The 19,036-nt window shown below is 49.2% G+C and overlaps 1 protein-coding gene across 4 annotated transcripts in view; it reads right to left on the reverse strand.

The window, feature by feature from the left end:
• Nucleotides 1–19,036, reverse strand: part of LOC139277322 (uncharacterized) — a 97,999-nt gene that overhangs the window by 6,763 nt on the left and 72,200 nt on the right. For all 4 annotated transcript variants that reach the window (XM_070895636.1, XM_070895638.1, XM_070895635.1 and 1 more), the window contains exons 8-11: nt 15,385–15,461; nt 10,444–10,551; nt 7,598–7,815; nt 7,442–7,510 (exon numbers count right to left, since the gene is read on the reverse strand). In XM_070895636.1, the coding sequence (XP_070751737.1) occupies nt 7,442–7,510; nt 7,598–7,815; nt 10,444–10,551; nt 15,385–15,461 (472 nt within the window). The remainder of the gene's footprint in view (nt 1–7,441; nt 7,511–7,597; nt 7,816–10,443; nt 10,552–15,384; nt 15,462–19,036) is intronic.

Genomic DNA, 19,036 nt, shown 5'->3' on the forward strand with positions numbered 1-19,036 from the left:
CTGGGAATGCGGCAGAGAGATCATGGGGGGTGGGGTGGCGGGAGGTGGATCGCGAGGTCAGGCCAGCGATTGCGGGAGTCGGCAGCAAGGAAGGACCTCGATTTGTTTAATTTGTTCATGTCGGAGTTCTGCACATGCGCCACCCGGGGGCTGGGATAGGTTCCGGACGAGGGGTGGTTCCAGTTCTGGATAAGGGAGGTTCAATCTGTATATATTAATGATTTAGACTTAAATGTAGGGGGCATGATAAAGAAATTTGCAGATGATACAAAAATTGGCCGTGTGGTTGACAGTGAGGAGGAAAGCTTTAGACTGCAGGAAGATATCGATGAACTGGCCAGTTAAGCAGAAAAGTGGAAAATGGAATACAGTCCGGAAAAGTGTGAGGTAATGCATTTGGAGAGGGGCAACAAGGTAAGGGAATACACAATAAATAGGAGGATACTGAGCTGTGTGGGGGAACAGGTCAATAAGGTAGTTAAAAAGGCATATGGAATGCTTTCCTTTATTAGTTGAGGCATAGAATATAAAAGCAGGGAGGTTATGCTAGAACTGTATACAACACTAGTTAGGCCACAGCTAGAGTACTGCGTGCAGTTCTGGTCACATTTCAGGAAAGCTGTAACTGCGCTAGAAAGGGTGCAAAGGAGATTATGAGGATGTTGCCAGGACTGGAAAATTTTAGCTATGAGGAGGAAGGATTGGATAGACTGGGGTATTTTCTTTGGAACAGAGAGGGCTGAGGGGAGATTTAAATGAGGTGTATAATTCTATGATGATAACTCCAAGTTCTTTCTTTACTCCACATGTAACCCATGCTGTACCTGAGCTGTCAGTACTTGGTGTGAACACTGGGTAACCAGAAGAAATTCCCAGCACTGACATCACTCAAGCTCAGTACCCAAAAAACTGCCTTTAGAAAAACTAAGAAATAAAAAAGCCTCATGTCCACCACAAATGCTTCACATCTCCCATAACACTCAACAAAACTGTTGTGTATCTGGAAAGAATGCTATCCCATGTTCCGCCACCAGGGAGTGCATCCCCTGAAGTCCGAAGGGATCCCAGCATCCCTTGGGAGCATTGTATATAAGCCGGCCCCTAAGGCCTGTTCCTCACTCTGGAGTGTCTTAATAAAGACTGAGGTGACTGTTACTTTAACCTCCCTGTGTGCAGTCTCATCTGTGTTAGGAACACAGTAACTGGCGACGAGTATACGAATCCAACGCAGAGATGCAGCAAGCTGTGGGCATCCTGGAGAAGTTCTCGGAGGGTGAGGACTGGGAAGCCTATGTCGAACGGCTAGACCAGTACTTTGTAGCCAATGAGCTGGACGGAGAAGGAAGCGCTGCAAAAAGGAGAGCGGTCCTCCTCACAGCCTGCGGGGCACCGACCTACAGTCTCATGAAGAATCTTCTGGCTCCAGTGAAACCCACAGATAAGTCGGATGAGGAGCTGTGTACACTGGTTTGGGAGCATCTTAACCCGAGGGAGAGCGTGCTGATGGAGAGGAATCAGTTCTACACGTGCCAGCGATCTGAAGGTCAGGATGTGGCGAGCTAAGTCGCCGAGCTGAGGCGACTTGCAGGACAATGTGAGTTTGGTGGCTACCTGGAGCAAATGCTCAGAGACTTTTTTGTACTGGGCATTGGCCACGAGACCATCCTACGAAAACTTTTGACTGTAGAGACACCGACCCTCAGTAAGGCCATTGCGATGTCCAGCAGTGATAACACCAAACAAATCTCTCAGCACACAAGTGCTAGCAATGTTCATAAATTAATTGGAACTGTGTTTGCGAGCAGAAATGTACAGGGCAGAAACCAGGAGTCTGCAACTGCCAGTAGGCCTCAGGTGACCCAGATGACTCAGAGTCCCCAACAAAGGATAAATGCAAAGCAATTCACACCTTGTTGGCATTGTGGAGGCTTCCATTCAGCCTATCCATGCCGCTTCAAAGGGTATGTTGGCAAGAGCTGTGGAACAATGGGGCACCTCCAACGAGCTTGCAGACAAGCTGCAAGCTCTGCAAAACCTGCTAACCACCACGTGGCAGAGGAAGATCAGTCCATGGTGGATCAAAGCAATTTTGAGCCTCAGAGAGAGGAGGCAGATGCTGAAGTACACGGGGTGCCCACATTTTCGACGAAATGTCCACCCATAATGCTAAATGTAAAATTGAATGGCTTACCCGTAGCCATGGAATTGGACACTAGCGCTAGCCAATCCATCATGACTAAAAAGATGTTTGAGAGACTGTGGTGCAATAAAGCACTCAGACCAGCCCTGAGCCCCATCGACATGAAACTGAGAACGTACACCAAAGAGCTTACTGTCCTGGGCAGTGCCATGGTCAAGGTCACCTACGAGGGCACGGTGCACGAACTGCCACTCTGGATTGTCCCGGGTGATGGCCCCACACTGCTTGGAAGGAACTGAGTGGGCAAAATCCGCTGGAACTGGGATGACATCCGAGCGCTATCACGTATCAATGTGGCCTCATGTACCCAGGTTCTTAACAAATTTCCTTCCCTTTTTGAGCCAGGAATTGGAAACTTTTCCGGGGCGAAGATCCACTTGGTCCCAGAGGCACGACCCATTCACCACAAGGCTGCGAGCGGTACCTCACATGATGAGGGAGAGAGTGGAAATTGAGCTGGACAGGCTGCAACGCGAGGGCATCATCTCCCCAGTGGAATTCAGCGAGTGGGTGAGCCGATTGTTCCAGTACTTAAAAGTGATGGCACGGTCAGGATTTGTGGCGATTATAAAGTAACTATTAATCGTTTCTCGCCAAAGGACCAATACCCGCTACCTAAGGCAGACGACCTATTTGCGACGCTGGCAGGAGGCAAGACGTTCACCAAGCTCGACCTGACTTCGGCCTACATGACGTAGGAGCTGGAGGGCCTCACCTGCATCAACACGCACAAGGGACTGTTCATCTACAACAGATGCCCGTTTGGAATTCGGGCGGCTGCAGCGATCTTCCAGAGAAACATGGAAAGCCTACTCAAGTCAGTGGTTTTTCAGGACGACATATTAGTCACGGGTCAGGACACCGTCGAGCACCTACAAAACCTGGAGGAGGTCCTCCAGCGACTGGATCACGTAGGGCTGCAGCTGAAGAGGTCGAAATGCGTCTTCATGGCAACAGAAGTGGAGTTTTTGGGGAGAAAGATCGCGGCGGGTGGCATTCGGCCCACAGCCGTCAAGACAGAGGCCATCAGGAACGCGCCCAGGCCACAGAACGTCCAGGAACTGCGGTCGTTCCTGGGACTCCTAAACTATTTGTGTATTATCCTACTGGGGTTAAGCACCATCTTCGAGCCCCTACATGTGTTATTGCGTAAAGGTAAGAACTGGGTATGGGAAAAAAAACAAGTAATTGCTTTTGAGAAAGCCAGAAACATTTTATGCTCCAACAAGCTGCTTGTATTGTATAACCCGTGTAAAAGACTTGTGCTAGCATGTGATGCATCGTTGGAGTCGGTGTGTATTACAATAAGCTAACTTTGCGGGGAAGTTGCAACCTGTCGCCTATGCCTCCAGGAGCTTGTCTAAGGCCGAGAGGGCCTACAGCATGATTGAGAAAGAGGCATTAGCGTGTGTATTCGGGGTAAAGAAAATGCATCAGTACCTGTTTGGCCTCAAATTTGAGCTGGAAACCGATCACAAGCCCCTCATATCCCTGTTCGCTAAAAACAAGGGGATAAATACTAATGCCTCAGCCCGCATACAAAGGTGGGCACTCGCGCTATCAGCATATAACTGTACCATCCGCCACAGGCCAGACACCTGGAACTGTGCGGATGCTCTCAGTCGGCTACCAATGCCCATCACGGGGGTGGAAATGGCGCAGCCTGCAAGCTTGTTGATCGTGGCGCAGCCCGCAGACTTGTTGATGGTCATGGAAGCGTTTGAAAATGATAAATCACCTGTCACGGCCCGCCAGATTAGGACTTAGACCAGCCAAGATCCTCTGCTGTCTCAAGTAAAAAAAAAACTGTGTACTGCATGGGAGCTGGGCCAGCATCCCCGTTGAAATGCAAGAGCTAATCAAGCCATTCCAGCGGCGAAAGGACGAGCTGTCCATTCAGGCAGACTGTCTGTTGTGGGGTAACCGCGTAGAGCTACCCAAAAAGGGCAGGGAGATGTTCATCTCGGATCTCCACAGCGCACACCCGGGTATAGTAATGATGAAAGCGATAGCCAGATCCCAGTGTGGTGGCCCGGTATCAACTCTGACTTAGAGTCCTGCGTACAGCAATGTAGCGTGTGTGCTCAGTTGAGCAACGTGCCCAGAGAGGCATCACTAAGTTTGTGGTCCTGGCCCTCCAGACCATGGTCGAGTATCCAAGCCGACTATGCGGGCCCATTTCTCGGTAAAATGTTCCTGGTGGTGGTGGATGCTTTTTCAAAATGGATTGAATGTGAAATAATGTCGGGAAGCACCGCCACCGCCACCATTGAAAGCCTGAGGGCCATGTTTGCCACCCACGGCCTGCATGACATACTGGTCAGTGACAACGGGCCATGTTTCACTAGTGCCGAATTTTAAAAATTCATGACCCGCAATGGGATCAAACATATCATCTGGCCCCGTTTAAACCAGCCTCCAATGGGCAGGCAGAGCGGGCAGTACAAACCATCAAACAAAGCCTCAAACGAGTCACAGAAGGCTCACTCCAAACCTGCCTGTCCCGAGTACTGCTCAGCTACCGCACGAGACCCCACTCGCTCACAGGGGTGCCCCTGGCTGAGCTACTCATGAAAAGGACACTTAAAACCAGACTCTCGCTGGTTCACCCCAACCTGCATGCTCAGGTAGAGAGCAGGCGGCAGCAACAAAATGTAAATGATGGTCACGCCACTGTGTCACGGGAAATTGATCCGAATGACCCTGTATATGTGCTAAACTATGGACATGGTCCCAAGTGGATCGCGGGCACGGTGATAGCTAAAGAAGGGAATACGGTGTTTGTAGTCAAACTAGACAATGGGCAAATTTGCAGAAAGCACCTGGACTAAACGAGGCTGCGGTTCACAGACTGCCCTGAACAACCCACAGCAGACACCACCTTTTTCGAGCCTACAACATACATCCAAAGGATCAACGACACCACCTCAGACCAGGAAATCAAACCCATCACGCCCAACAGCCCAGCAAGGCCAGGCTCACCTAGCAGCCCTGCAGGGCCAACAACAAGCCAGCCCAGCGAGGGCACAGCCAACACACCAGAACAGACATTTGTACCGAGGCAGTCTACCAGGGAAAGAAAGGTTCCCGACCGCCTCACCTTATAAATAGTTTTCACTTTGACTTTGCGGGGGGGGGGGGGGGGGCGCGGGGGGGGGGGGAAAGTGATGTTGTGTATCTGTAAAGCATGCACTCCCATGTTCCGCCACCAAGGAGCGCATCCCCTGAAGTCCCAAGGGATCCCAGCATCTCTTGGGAGCAGTGTATATAAGCCAGCCCCTAAGGCCTGTTCCTCACTCTGGAGTGTCGTAATAAAGACTGAGGTCACTGTTATTTAACCTCCCTGTGTGCAGTCTCATCTGTGTTAGGAACACAATAATTATCAGTGCTGTTGACCTTTGATGTACTTGTTTGCAGCAATGAGACCATGCGCTCTTAAAGAGGCAGACTGGGCTGCACATGGCTCTGTATTAACAGCATATTGCATTGGGGTCACACGGTGCAGGGTGAAGAGATCGCAAAGTTGCTGTTTAAAGAATGGACTCAGTCGAGAATATTTCATGGACTTTATGGGGTTTTTTGAGGGTATTTTCCCTGTGAATGGGATCACCCTGTGCAGATAAGTGAAAAAAATGGTTTTGTTAAAACTCCAGAGACCGCATGGCAGTTAGCTGTGATAAAAGAACTGTCAGTCATCCAGAACGTGTTTGCTCACCAGTCACAGCGAAAGGAAAGGGGCCATGAATATTGACAAAAGAGCTGTCGGCCAGGAAGGAGGGCCATTGACAAAGCCACTCTAATATGCAAAAGCACTTCTTACCTCCACCTCAGAAGGAAAATAGAACAATGAACCCACTAGCCTGGCCAACCAAATGGGAGCCGAACTTTTCCCAACACAAAGGCTCAGTGAGATGCCCAGATTAAGGGCCATCAGCACAATGCATATGGATTGGATGGCCCATCACTGACTAAGTACCCGTAATTAGAAACAAAGGGGCTTTAAAGATTGGCGGGAAAGATAGGGGTAGCAAAACTCCCATAAAGACAGGGTCTTTTCCATTTTATTTTTAGCTTGAAGCTTGGAGTTTGGAGTGAAGCTTGAAGCTTGCAGCTTGTATCTAGAGAGAGCCCCCTCTCCCTCTCGCTCCACCAAGATCAATGTATAAGATCGAGGAAGGGGCCGCAGTACCGCAGAAGAAGCCACCGAGACTGGAGTCCGGCAGTGACAGTGACTTCCCACAGCTGAGCTGAGCAAGGAAACCAACTGTGGGTGCGGTGGTGAGCATGATCGCGAGTGTCCCAAGCCAGTAACCAGATATCCCAGGCGAGCTGAGTAAGGGATCAGGGCTTTCTCAGAAGTGAAGCTTTTCAGGGCTATTCTGGGGAGGGTAATTCGTTGGTAGGGGTGGGGTAATTACTGCATGTTACTAGGCCTCATTTCTGTACTGTATGTATGCTGTTTGTAACCTGAATTTTATTCTCCACAGAGACAGTGGTTTTGTTTAATAGTGCATGTTTTAGCCAGTGTATGTTGGACCAAATAAATATAAGTACGATTTTTCACCGAAGCATTCCTGTCCGTGACTCATTTCATTTACACTCTGAATAATAATTCCCGGGTCTAGAACTTTCGTAAGGCGGGGGCAATTCGAACCTTCCGTCTAGCAATTGGGCTAGGATCAAAACCGCTTACAAGGGGTCACTCACCTCATTATTGTTTGTGCAATCTTACAGTGAGAAAAATACTTGGCGCATCCGCTTACATCTGCATTTCAAAGTGATTTGTTATAAGTGAAGCACTTTTGAAATGTCGTAAATGTAGCTCTCTCCCTGTTAACAGGTATTGGCAGATATACATGTATCGCCTTCATAACATTCAGCATTGTGCGGCAATTCAGTAAATACACTTCAGTCACCAGTCTCCTAATTATACTGTCACTGAATGATGCACAAGGATATGACAAGTTCATAAAATCAAAGAATCTTACAGCACAGAATGAGGCCATTCGGCCCATCGTGCTTGTGCCGGTTCTCTGAAAGAGCTGTATAATTAGTCCCACTCCCCCTGCTCTTTGTCCCCATAGCCCTGCAATTTTCTCCCCTATCAATTACCCTTCACAATTCTGAACACCCCCTTTAAGCTTATCTACTCCAAGGAGAACATTCCCAGCTTCTGCAGTCTCGCCACATAAATTCATCAATAAATATAAAGTTAGGAACATTTTGTTGATCTTTACTTACTCGTATGTGAAGTTTTCTGCTGCATACATTTGGATGTGATCATGAAATAACTCCCGTTCATTGGTTACCCTGCAATAGTTATTAAAACTTGGTCTTACAATGGCGAACTAGCAAATCGCAGATTCAGCACTTCAGTTAAAAAGTAAAGAAGCAAACCTGGCTTGGACGAAGTAGCTGAGGTGGGAAGTGAGCCATTTGTCATAAACCACCTCCCGCAGGGCATGGTGGGCGGGGGAACCCACTGTTAGCCACTTCTGATCCTTCACATCCTTGTCGGCGAGAGGGCTGTGTTCGCAGGATGCGGCAGTGGAGCCGTCGCCAAGCTGCCACTCATGCATGTTGACGGTGTGATGCAGGATGCTACGCCAGCGAGACTGTAATGACAAGCATTCATTTTAGATCTCTGACGACACCATGATGGATTTTGTTTCCCCACAACTTCCTCCACTCCCCTCCCCTCCCCTCTCCTCCCCCCCCCCTCACCTCTCCTCCCCATCCCTCTCCTCTCCTCACCTCTCCTCCCCATTTGTGAAGTACCGATCCCCGAATCCACTCCACTCCTCGAGCTCGACTCAGGGGTGACCTGGGAGAGGTATTACACAAGAACATAAAAAATAGGAGCAGGAGTAAGCCATACGGCCCTTTGAGTCTGCTTCGCCATTCAATAAGAACATGGCTGATCTGATCCTGGCCTCAACTCCACTTCCCCGCCCACTTCCCATAACCCTTGATTCCCTTATCATTCAACAAAGATTAAGATTATGAAAGGGTTTGATAGGGTAGACGTAGAGAAGATGTTTCGACTTGTGATCGAGTCCAGAACTAGGGTCCATCAATATAAGACAGTCATTAATAAATCCAATCAGGAATTCGGGAGAAACCACTTTACCCAGAGAGTGGTGAGAATGTGGAACTCGTTGCCACAGGGGGTGATTGAGGCAAATAGCAGAGATGCATTTAAAGGGAAGCTGGATAAACACATGAAGGAGAAAGAAATAGAAGGATATGTTGATAGGGGGAGATGAAGAGGGGTGGGAGGAGGCTCGAGTGGAGTATAAGCAGCGGCACAGAGCAGTTGGGCCAAATGGCCTGTTTCTGTGCTGTATACACTATGTAATCCTATGTAAGTGCCTGGAATCCATGCGTGATCCTGGAGCCAGCAGGACAGCTGAGCCCGATTCTCCCCACAACTAATGGCCACTTTGCGGCAATTGAGTGCAGCAAGCCCGCTTCGGCCCAGGGGGTTTGAGGCCAGACCCTAAGCTCAGGTCAGCTGACCCCGCTCGGGGCGAGAATCAAACCTGCAAACTTCGGGTCCATTGAGAACAGGACCAGACTTGAGAGTGACGACCCCCGCCGCCCCCCTCCCCGCAACTCACAGTCAGGTGGCCTGCCAGCATTCATGGGCGTGATGTCGGAGAGCAGCTGGGACTTGCAGGGTCTGCTCTGGCCAACAACTTCAGGTGAAGGGGGAGAAAACTGGAATGGGAAACACTACTATATATATATATATATATATCTATAATAAAAATAGTATGTACAAAGGAAACAATCTTGTCTTGGGATTCAGATGCTTTCACCTAAACCCCTCAATTTTAATCACTATTATTAATGATTCTTTGGAATTTTCTGCCCCAGAGAGCTGTGGACACTGAGTCATTGAGTATATTCAAGGCTGAGATCGATAGATATTTGGACACTAGAGGAATTGAGGGATATGGGGATCGGCCGGGAAAGTGGAGTTGAGGTCGATGATCAGCCGTAATCTTATTGAATGGCGGAGCAGGCTCGAGGAGTTGTATGGCCTACTCCTGCTCCTAATTCTTGTATAAATAAATTTGGATGTTGTGAGGTGCTGGCACGGAGTCTCACTGGGAATGAGTTTGGTTCAGGACTGTAACAGGGATGATAACACCCTACTCCCTGCTCCTGCAGCCTCATCTGGTGAGGCAACTTCTGCCCTATAAAGTTAAATTGTCTAACCATTATACATGAATGGCAACAACAGATGCAAGGAAAGCTTGTTTGATGGCTATTAGTGATCTTCAATGTCTGCACCACTAAAAACTGACTCTAAAAGTCAGGGTGCAGTCGCGCCTGTGTGTTTTTACGCTAGCAAGCTGTTAAAAATTCCAAATTACGCAGGTGGATCAGCTGTACTCACAGGGTTTCACCTGATAGGGACCAAGATGGCGAAACACTGGGGGGCCAAAATTGCCCCTTTCCAAAAGTCCAGTTAGTGCCTCCGGGAGGGGCTAACGGGCGGTAAGGACTTTCCGCCAGCGGTCAGGTGGCGGAAGCAACGTGCCTGTTAGTGCCCCCGGGATAGCGGCGGCGAAAATAGCATTGTGCCACGCCCTGCAGGTTTCGCCCTGGGCGACAGCACACACGTCCCTTTATCGTCCTGCGTCGACCTCTTTACGCCGCGTGGGGGAAATTGCCCCGTGGAAATGTGGTTGACGCGGGACGATGCCACCGACAGCTTTGAGGGTCGCAAAGTTGTGGGGGCTGGGGCGTCCCGTCCGCCCTTAAAGGGCAGGGCCTTGCGCTGCCGCTGCCATCTGTGCAGTCGGCACGAAAATGGCGGCCACTCATTTGACCGGGCCGCCAACAAGAAGGGGTGCCGGGCCACTGGGTCAGCCAAAACCCTCCCAGGTGGCCCACTGGGCGCCACCGAAGCAGCTACAGAGTTCACAATGGCCCTCCCCTTTAAGAGAAGGGGAGGGACGCTGTGACGCGTCAGCACAACAGTGAGTGACATCATGTGCTTCTTCCCCTCTCGTGCCCTGCGGAGGCCATTTAGCGCTCCAACAAAGCAGCTCTCTGATTTGAGAAAGAAAGTGCCGAATTTACAAACTTCCTCCCGCCCATCTTAGTCGACGCTAAGTTTTCAATTAATACAAATTATGTGCCCCAAACCCAGCGCAGGGCAATTTTGCCCCCTGAGTGTTACAGTACATTGCCCTACTATCTTTCTGAGCCCATACACAGATGACACTCACCATCAAGGTGCTTGCATCACCATGACTATGTTGACAACAATACACGAAGTGTCTTATGATGTCTCTAATCCACGGTTTCAGATCTTTATTGTTACCGGAAGCCGTTACCTGGAAAGTTGAATAAGAAATGTTGTAAGGATACACAAAAAGTAGCAGCCAAGCTCCCTGGTGCCTCCGCTGGTGTAATAGGAACATAGCAGTTAATGGCCGAAAATAGACCCAGGTCCATCCAGTTCACCTTCTCCCATCCTAGTAGTCACATCATCCGACGATAATGGAGTTGTTGACCAATCACAGCAATCAATTTTTATCAATGAGTTTACAACAGACCCAGACACGAGGCGAGGAAAACCCCCAATGGGGGGAGAGCTTCGGGAAGCAGACGTCCAAAGTCCCCTGTTCCTCCCGAGCTCGCTGCACTCCCCACACAGCACGTATCACATTACTCAGATATTGCAGCACAAGAAAGAAATCTATTTAATTTGCATTTGAGTGAATCAGCACTAACTGCTCTCACCGTCTCCTGAGGGAGCCTGGTTCATAGACTGACCACTCGCTCACTGAATGTTTCCACTGATTAGTTTTGAATTTACCCCACCCTTCGAGCGCAGGCCATGTCCTCTGGTTCTGGTGTAGTGGACAAGGTGAGACAGCTCCTCTCGTTCAACATTATCCAGTCCCTTCTGTAATGTATGCACCTGAGAGTATGCTCACAGCTTTGTAGACCTGTTGCAACCAAACTTTAATTTGATTTAAGTTACCGTAAAAGTTTTCATTTGATAATGTGTTGGTTCTAGTGCCCCTTTAATAAGGTTTTGCTAAAATAGTTGTAGAGCTGTTGAGTTGAGTTATGAGTTATTAAGCCAGTCACATGATGTTCACAAGACTCAATAAAACCCCAGCCAGTTGGGTTCGGGGGATCCACGATGAGGCAGGTGGTTGTGAGCCTGTTGGATGAACTGGTAATGTGTAGTGTGATAGTTTATTAGCAAAAGGTTTTAACAAATTAGTTCTTAATAGCAATGTGTTGCTACGAATTCTTAAACAAATAACCCATGAAACAGATACATTACAGAGAGGAGAAAGTAATCAAGTCTGAGGTTCTCCATCTGCCCCCAAGCGCTGACCCTCAAGTGACCAAAAGCTTGGTTAAAGAGGTAGGTTTTAAGGAGCATCTTAAAGGAGGAAAGAAAGGTAGAGAGGCGGAGAGGTTTAGGGAGTGAGTTCCAGAGCTTAGACGGTAGAGGGGTGATCTAATCGATGTGTTTAAGATGATGCAGGGATTCGATAGTGTAGATATGGAGAAACTAGAACAAGAGGGCGTAATCTTAAAAATAACGCTGGGCCATTCAGGGGTGATGTCAGGAAACACTTCTTCACTCAAAGTGCAGTGGAAATCTGGAACTCTCTCCCCCAAAAGGTGGTGGATACTGGGGTCAACTGGAGCTTTCAAGGATGACTTCTGTCATGTATGCAGACCATGTATACTAACTGTATAGTCACATAAGGTGTGCCACCAGAGGGCACTGCGGTGGGAGACCTGAGGGTCACCTGCATAGATGTGCAGGGCCTAGTATAAAAGGCTGCCCACCATGCTTGTGCCTCACTCTGGAGTTACAATAAATGGGACTAAGGTCACAACAGCTCAAGTACAATACTAGACCTCGTGGAGTCATTCATAAAAGTATTAAAGACATCATAACTGGCGACGAGATTACGAACTTTCACACAAAAATGACTAACGTTGGTGCATTGGGAAAGTTCTGAGGATGATGATTGCGAAGTCTTTACGGAGCGGCTCGACCAATATTTTGTAGCAAATGACCTGGTAGGCGATGATCCGGCCACGCTGGCAGATAAGCGCAGAGCTATCCTGTTGACCAGTTGTGGGCCAGCGGTCTACGGCTTCGTCAGGGACTTGCTTGCAACAGAGAAAGCAACGACCAAGACATATGAGGAGCTGAAAGTGCTAATTTCGGGACCAACTCAAACTGAAGGAGAGCATCCTCACGGCCAGGCATCGATTTTATACACACCGCCGCACCGAGGGCCAAGAAATCGCAAAGTACACTGCCGACTACGGGAGGCTGGCAGGACCGTGTGAATTCGGCGCATCCCTCACCGATGCGTTGCGGGATGTCTTCGTAATTGGCATCGGTCATGAGGCCCTTCTTCACAGGCTACTGTCTGCCGAAACCATCGTCACTCTGCAGAAGGCTATCAGCATCAGCCAGGCGTTCATCAAACTGCAGCTCCAAGCAGATGATGACTCACTCTCAGGACTCAAACCCGGCAAGTACTGTAAATAGAACGGCGCCTTTCACAGGCAGAACTGTTGAACGTGAATCTGCCCAGGGCAGAGCGTACAGGCCCCCGAGTCCTTTAACTCAGAGTTAAGGTACTCATAGGGCTCGGTTCAGAGACTATGTGTGCAAAGGCTGCATCACAAAGGGTCACCTCCAGCGAAGGTGCAAAAGAGCTGTGACTCACCACGTGGAAGAAGAGTCAGCAGGTGGCTGTGAATCCAGCGCAGATTACGAGGAGATGGCTAGAGAGGCAGCTCAGTGCCAGGACGAAGTGTATGGAGTATATACCTGCACCACAGATTGCCCTCCAGTGATAATGGAAGTTGAGATAAATGGCATTCCAGTCTTCATGGAAGTGGACACGGGGGTGAGTCAGTCAGTAATGAGCCAGTAAGCCTTTGAGAGGCTATAGAACGATCAAGCTGAACGATCCAAGCTGGTCCCGGTTCAGGCAAAGCTGCGCACCTACACCAAGGAACAGATATCAGTTGTTGGTAGTGCGGATGTAAGTGTATCCCATGATGGCGCGGTGCACAATTTACCATTGTGGATTGTTTCAGGTAATGGACCAATGCTACTTGGAAGCAGATGGATGGGGAAGATTCACTGGAACTGGGAAGAATTCATCCCTCCAGCGATCGACGTCCCCCTTGCTCAGAGACAGAGCAAGCCCCCACCTTCGGTTGGATCAGGCACCAGAGAGCAGATCCGCGCAGCCCCCGAAGCACAGACCACTCATCACGACTGCGTGGCGATGATCCAGCTGAGTCGACCCAAACGCACCTTCCCGGTTTCAGTGGCAGGACTCCTGGGGAGGAAGATTGGATCTGAGGGCGCCTTCCCAGCTTCAGTGGCAGAATCCCTGGTAAAAGAGATCACGGCAGTCGACATCATGGACAGGGAAAAGATGGCATCCAAACAACGAGGTGCAACGCTAATGGAGCAACGACAAATGGTTCCACGCAAGGAAGATGATTGGTGAAAAGCAGTAAGGTCATTTTAAAGGAGGCCAGCAACCCACCATTTTTAAATGAACTGCTTGAAATTGGTAACCAATGTAAAAGTCCAGCTGTAACAAGAAAAATATTGTTGAGCGATGTCGGGTGCAAATTGCAATCAGCCAATGTGGCAGGCGAACACCTAACGGTCGTATACAGATCCAGTGGGCTACCCAATGCTGTAGCCTGCATCCTCGGGACCAGAACGATGTATCATAAAGTGGCCCCACAGATAACAAAAGTAGACAAGCCACAGAATAAACGATCCCCGGAGAGCAGAGGCACTGGTAGCGATACCCTGCCTCAGATCGGTTTAACAGTGCAGGCACCCGATGGCATGAACCGCCACGGGCCAGAAACAGTAAACTGCGCCTATGCTCGCAGTCCGCTACTGTCGCCCACCACCCGGGTGGAAAAGGCGCAGCCCACAAACCCACTCGCCACCACGGCAATGCCCAAGAGCAAAGGGTCAGCCGCAACGGCTCCTCCGAACGGGACCTGGACCAGCCAGGATCCCAAACTAGAGAGTGCTCACAACGGTGCCCTCAAGGAAAGCGAGTCAGCAGTCCCCTGCGAATTGCTAGACAAGACGAGGTAGCCCCACCGTCACTTAGACGAAACGCTCACTCGCTCAGACCGCTTCCCAGGGAGCAGCAGCGACACTGTGCAAACGAAAAGGACAGGGAGGTCACAGACACATCAGCTGTCTGTGGGCCTGCCCGACACTAGGAATAATGGCAAGAGCCCTGAGCTCCAGCAACTCGAGCAAAATGAGCTCACCTCGCCCACAGACCCACTAGCATGGGGCGCTGTGCTGCCACCAGACGACCCGGATCTCATCCGGCCGTGCTGGAACTAGACTGTCCTTGTGTACCTGTACTGATATACCTGTACTGATCATGTAAATGTACCACACAAAAAGAAACACAACTGTAATCCACCCAACAAATGTACCAAGATGTAAATATAAAACCCATGTGATGAACTTGAATGCAACTTGCATGTAACGGGCCATTAGCCTGATCTCTGTGTGGGGGGGGGGGGGGGAGAATGGAGTAGTCATGGACTCACAACCAGAAACCACTGGGACCTACACTGGCAACAAATCTCACTACCAACCCATCCAAGCTAGAAGCAACCCTCCAATGGTCAACCAGGAAGAGCAAAGCCCAGGTCACCATCAATGTATGAGTCAATTTGCATTAAAGACTTGGGGGGAAGTGACGACATGTATGTAGACCATGTATACTAACTGTATAGTCACATAAGGCGTGCCACCAGAGGGCACTGCGGTGGGAGACCTGAGGGTCACCTGCAGAGGTGTGCAGGGCCCAGTATAAAAGACTGCCCACCATGCTTGTGGCTCACTCTGGACTTACAATAAATGGGACTAAAGTCACAACAGCTCAAGTACAATACTAGATCTCGTGGAGTCATTCATAAGAATATTAAAGACGTAACAAGTTCGATAGATTTTTGTTGGGTCAGGGTATCGAGGGATATGGAGCAAAGGGAGGTAAATGGGGTTGAGGTACAGATCAGCTATGATCTGATAGAATGGCGGAGCAGGGTCAAGGGCCCTGTCCCTGTCTTCCTGCATTAGTGAAGCGATGTAAAGTGATTTGACTCCGGAATACCTTGGCTAACCTCTCATGAACAGTTTTGATCCCGTGCCAGAGATCGATCTGGTGAAGAACGCTTGGGTATTTCAACTCTAAATAGAAACAGAAAAATCATCAACCACAAATATAGGACTGCATCACAAAAACCTACCAAGATTTTGGTCATTGGTCCTAATATCTCTTTATGCAGTTTGGTGTCAATAACGCCCCTGTGAAGCGCCTTGAGACGTTTTATTATGTTAAAGGCACTGTATAAATACTAGTTGTTGTTGAAGAAAGATCACTTGGGCAAAGCATTGGAGGATGAGCAGCACTTGTGAACAGTTCTTCAGCAAGGGGCTAACATCTGCGAGAGATGGCAGGCTGAACAACCCTTTCTACCTCCGCCCCACCCCCCCACCCCCGCCCCCGGTGGGGTGCGCTTCACGGGGGCCCGCCCTCCAGTACCTTACCCAATAACCATTCTTCCAGCGTCGGTGGTGCTATTTGACCATGGGCAGCATCACACACAAGCCCAATCCTGGCTCTGACCTAACGTTGACACATGTACACCTTCCATCAAGTGTCACTGGATAGTGGTCATAGCCCTGGCTGGTTCTGCCCTCCCTAATCCAGCGATGCTGAGGCCAGAAATCCGCGCAGACCAGGGAATGAATCTCGGACCCACTCACTAAATAAATGTGCAGAGCCAGCCAGGGAGTCAGAATACCTGACTGACGAGCTAACACAGTAAAAGCAAAGAAATAAATGGATGACAGGACAGTATTTCTTTATTTATTCGTTCTTGGAATGTGGGCATCACTGGCGAGGCCAGCATTTATTGCCCATCCCTAATTGCCCTTGAGAAGGTGGTGGTGAGCCGCCTTCCTGAACCGCTGTCCTTTGTAGTAGTTTGGTACAACTGAGTGTCTCATTCGGCCACTTCAGAAGGCAGCTAAGAGTCAACCACATTGCTGTAGGTCTGGAGTCACATTTAGGCCATACCGGGTAAGGGCAGCAGATTTCCTTCCCTAAAGGACATTGCTGATACTAGCTTTTTATTCCAGATTAATTTAATGAACTGAATTTAAATTCCCTAGCTGCCTTGATGGGATTTGAACACATGTCTCTAGATCATTAGTCCAGGTCTCTGGATTACTAGTCCAGTAATATAACCACTCTGCTACCGTCCCCAGCAATTTCACACTGAGGAGTTTAGAAAGAAGACGGACTTGCATTTCTATAGTGCTTTTCACAGCTTCAAGAAGTCCCAGAGAGCTTTACAGCCAATGAAGTTCTTTTTCGAAGTGTAATCACTGTTGTAATGTAGGAAACGCAGCAGTCAATTTGCACACAGCAAGCTCCCACAAACAGCAATGTGAATAATGACCAGATAATCTGTTTTAGTGATGCTGGTTGAAGGATAAATATTGGCTGGACCATCGGGGGTAATTCCCCTGCTCTTCTTCAAAATTGTGCCATGGGATCATTTACGTCCACCTGTGCGAGCAGACTGGGCCACAGTTTAAGGTCTCATCCGAAAGACAGCACCTCTGACAGTGCCGCATTCCCTCAGCACTGCACTGGAATATTGCTTAGATTTTATGCTCAAGTCTCTGGAGTGGGACTATGAAACCATGTTCATCTGACTCAGAGGCGAGAGAGTGTGCTACCCACTGAGCCATGGCTGACACCAATCATTTTTGTTAATTCAACAACAACTTGCATTTATATAGCGCCATTAATGTAGAATAATGTTCACAGACATTTCACAGAGACATAATTTGTCAAAAACTGACACTAAAACAAAGGAGATATAAGGAGAGGTGACCAAAAGGTTGGACAAAGAGGTTGGTTTTAAGGAGGGTCTTAAAGGAGAAAAGAAAGCCGGAGGAGATTAGGGAGGAAATTCCAGAGTGTGGGACCTAGACGGCTGAAGGCGCGGCCACCAATAGTAGGGCAAAGGGAGGGGGAGGATGCACGTGGCCAGAGTTGGAGGAACAGAGAGTTGTGTGATGGAGTTGTAGGGCTGGAGGAGGGTTCAGTGATACTGAGGGGCAAGGCCATGGAGGGATTTAACCACGAAGATCAGAATTTTAAAATTGAGACATTGGGCGACCAGGAGCCCAAACAAGGACAGGGATGATGGGTGTGGGATAGTATACGGGCAGGGCTTTGAATGAACTGAAGTTTATGGAGGGTAGGGAATGGGATGTTGTGTCTGGAGGTGAGGAAGTCATGGATGAGGAAGGAGCGGAGACAGGCAATATTAGCGAGATGGAAGTAGTCGGTGATGGAGAGGACATGGGGTTGGAAGCTCAACTCAGGGTCGAAGAGGCACTGACATTGTGAACAGTTTGGGGAAACTTGAGACAATGGCCCAGGGAAGGGAATAGAATCAGTGGTGGGGAGAGGGAGTTTGAAATGGTGGTTAACTGGAGGAAATTGCAGCTATGCCAAGACAGGATACCGGACAAGCAGACTGACAACACAGTGACATTGAACGGATTGAGGTAGGTGGTGGCGAGGTAGAGCTGGGTGTCAGCGTACATGTGGAAGCTGAGTCCATGTCTGCGGACGATGTTATCAAGGAGCAGCATGGAAATCAGCAAGGGGAGGGGGCCAAAGACAGATTCTTGGGGGGCTCCATAGGTAACAGTGCGGGAGGGAGGGAGGAAGGAATGAATTTAAATACTGCTTTTCATGACCTCAAACGTTCCATTGCACTTTACAGCCAATGAAGTAAAAAGAAGAGACTTGCATTTATATAGCGCCTTTCATGACCACTGGATGTCCCAAATTGTTTTACAGCCAATGAAGTACCGTTGGAGTGTAGTCACTGTTGTAATGTAGGAAACGCGGCAGCCAATTTGCACACAGCAAGCTCCCACAAACAATGTGATAATGACCAGATAATCTGTTTTAGTGATGTTGAGTGAGGGATAAATATTGACCCAGGACACCGGGGAGAACTCCCCGGCTCACTTTCGGAATAATGCCAAGGGATCTTTTACATCCACCTGCGGGAGCAGACAGAGCCTCGGTTTAACGTCTCATCCGAAAGATAATATAGTCGAATGTGTCAAAGGTTGCAGAGATGTCGAGGAGGACAAGAAGGGATAATGCAGCATGGTCACAGTCACAGAGAATGTGATTTGTGACTTTGATTAGGGCCATTTCAGTGCTGTGGCAGGGACGGAAACCTGATTGGCGAGGTTCAAACATGGAGTTGTGGGATAGATGGGCACGGTTTGGGAGGCAACCGCATATTCAAAGACTTTGGAGAGGAAAGGGAAGTTGGAGATGGGGCGGTAGTTGCGAGGACAGAGGGGCCGAAAATATATTTTTTTTTAAGGAGTGGATGATGACGGTAGTTTTGAAAGAGAGCGGGACAGTACAGGGGGAGTGGAAACCATTCACAATGTCAGCTAGCATGGGGGCTAGGAAGGGAATTGGGTGGTCAGCAGCTTGGTGGGAATAGGATTAAGGGAGCAGGAGGCGGGTCTCATGGACAAGTGAGATCAAAATAGGCATGAGGGGAGATAGGAGAATAACTGGAGAAAGCTTCAGGTTGAGGGCTAGGGCATGGGGAAGGCTTGGGGTGGGGGGGGCGGGGTGGTGGCGGGTGTGTGGCTTGGTAGATCAGGGGAAGAGGAAGCAGGTGAAAAGATGGTTCTTTGATGGAGTA

Source organism: Pristiophorus japonicus, chromosome 12, assembly GCF_044704955.1.
Source record: "Pristiophorus japonicus isolate sPriJap1 chromosome 12, sPriJap1.hap1, whole genome shotgun sequence".
In the NCBI taxonomy this organism is placed as follows: Eukaryota; Metazoa; Chordata; class Chondrichthyes; family Pristiophoridae; genus Pristiophorus; species Pristiophorus japonicus.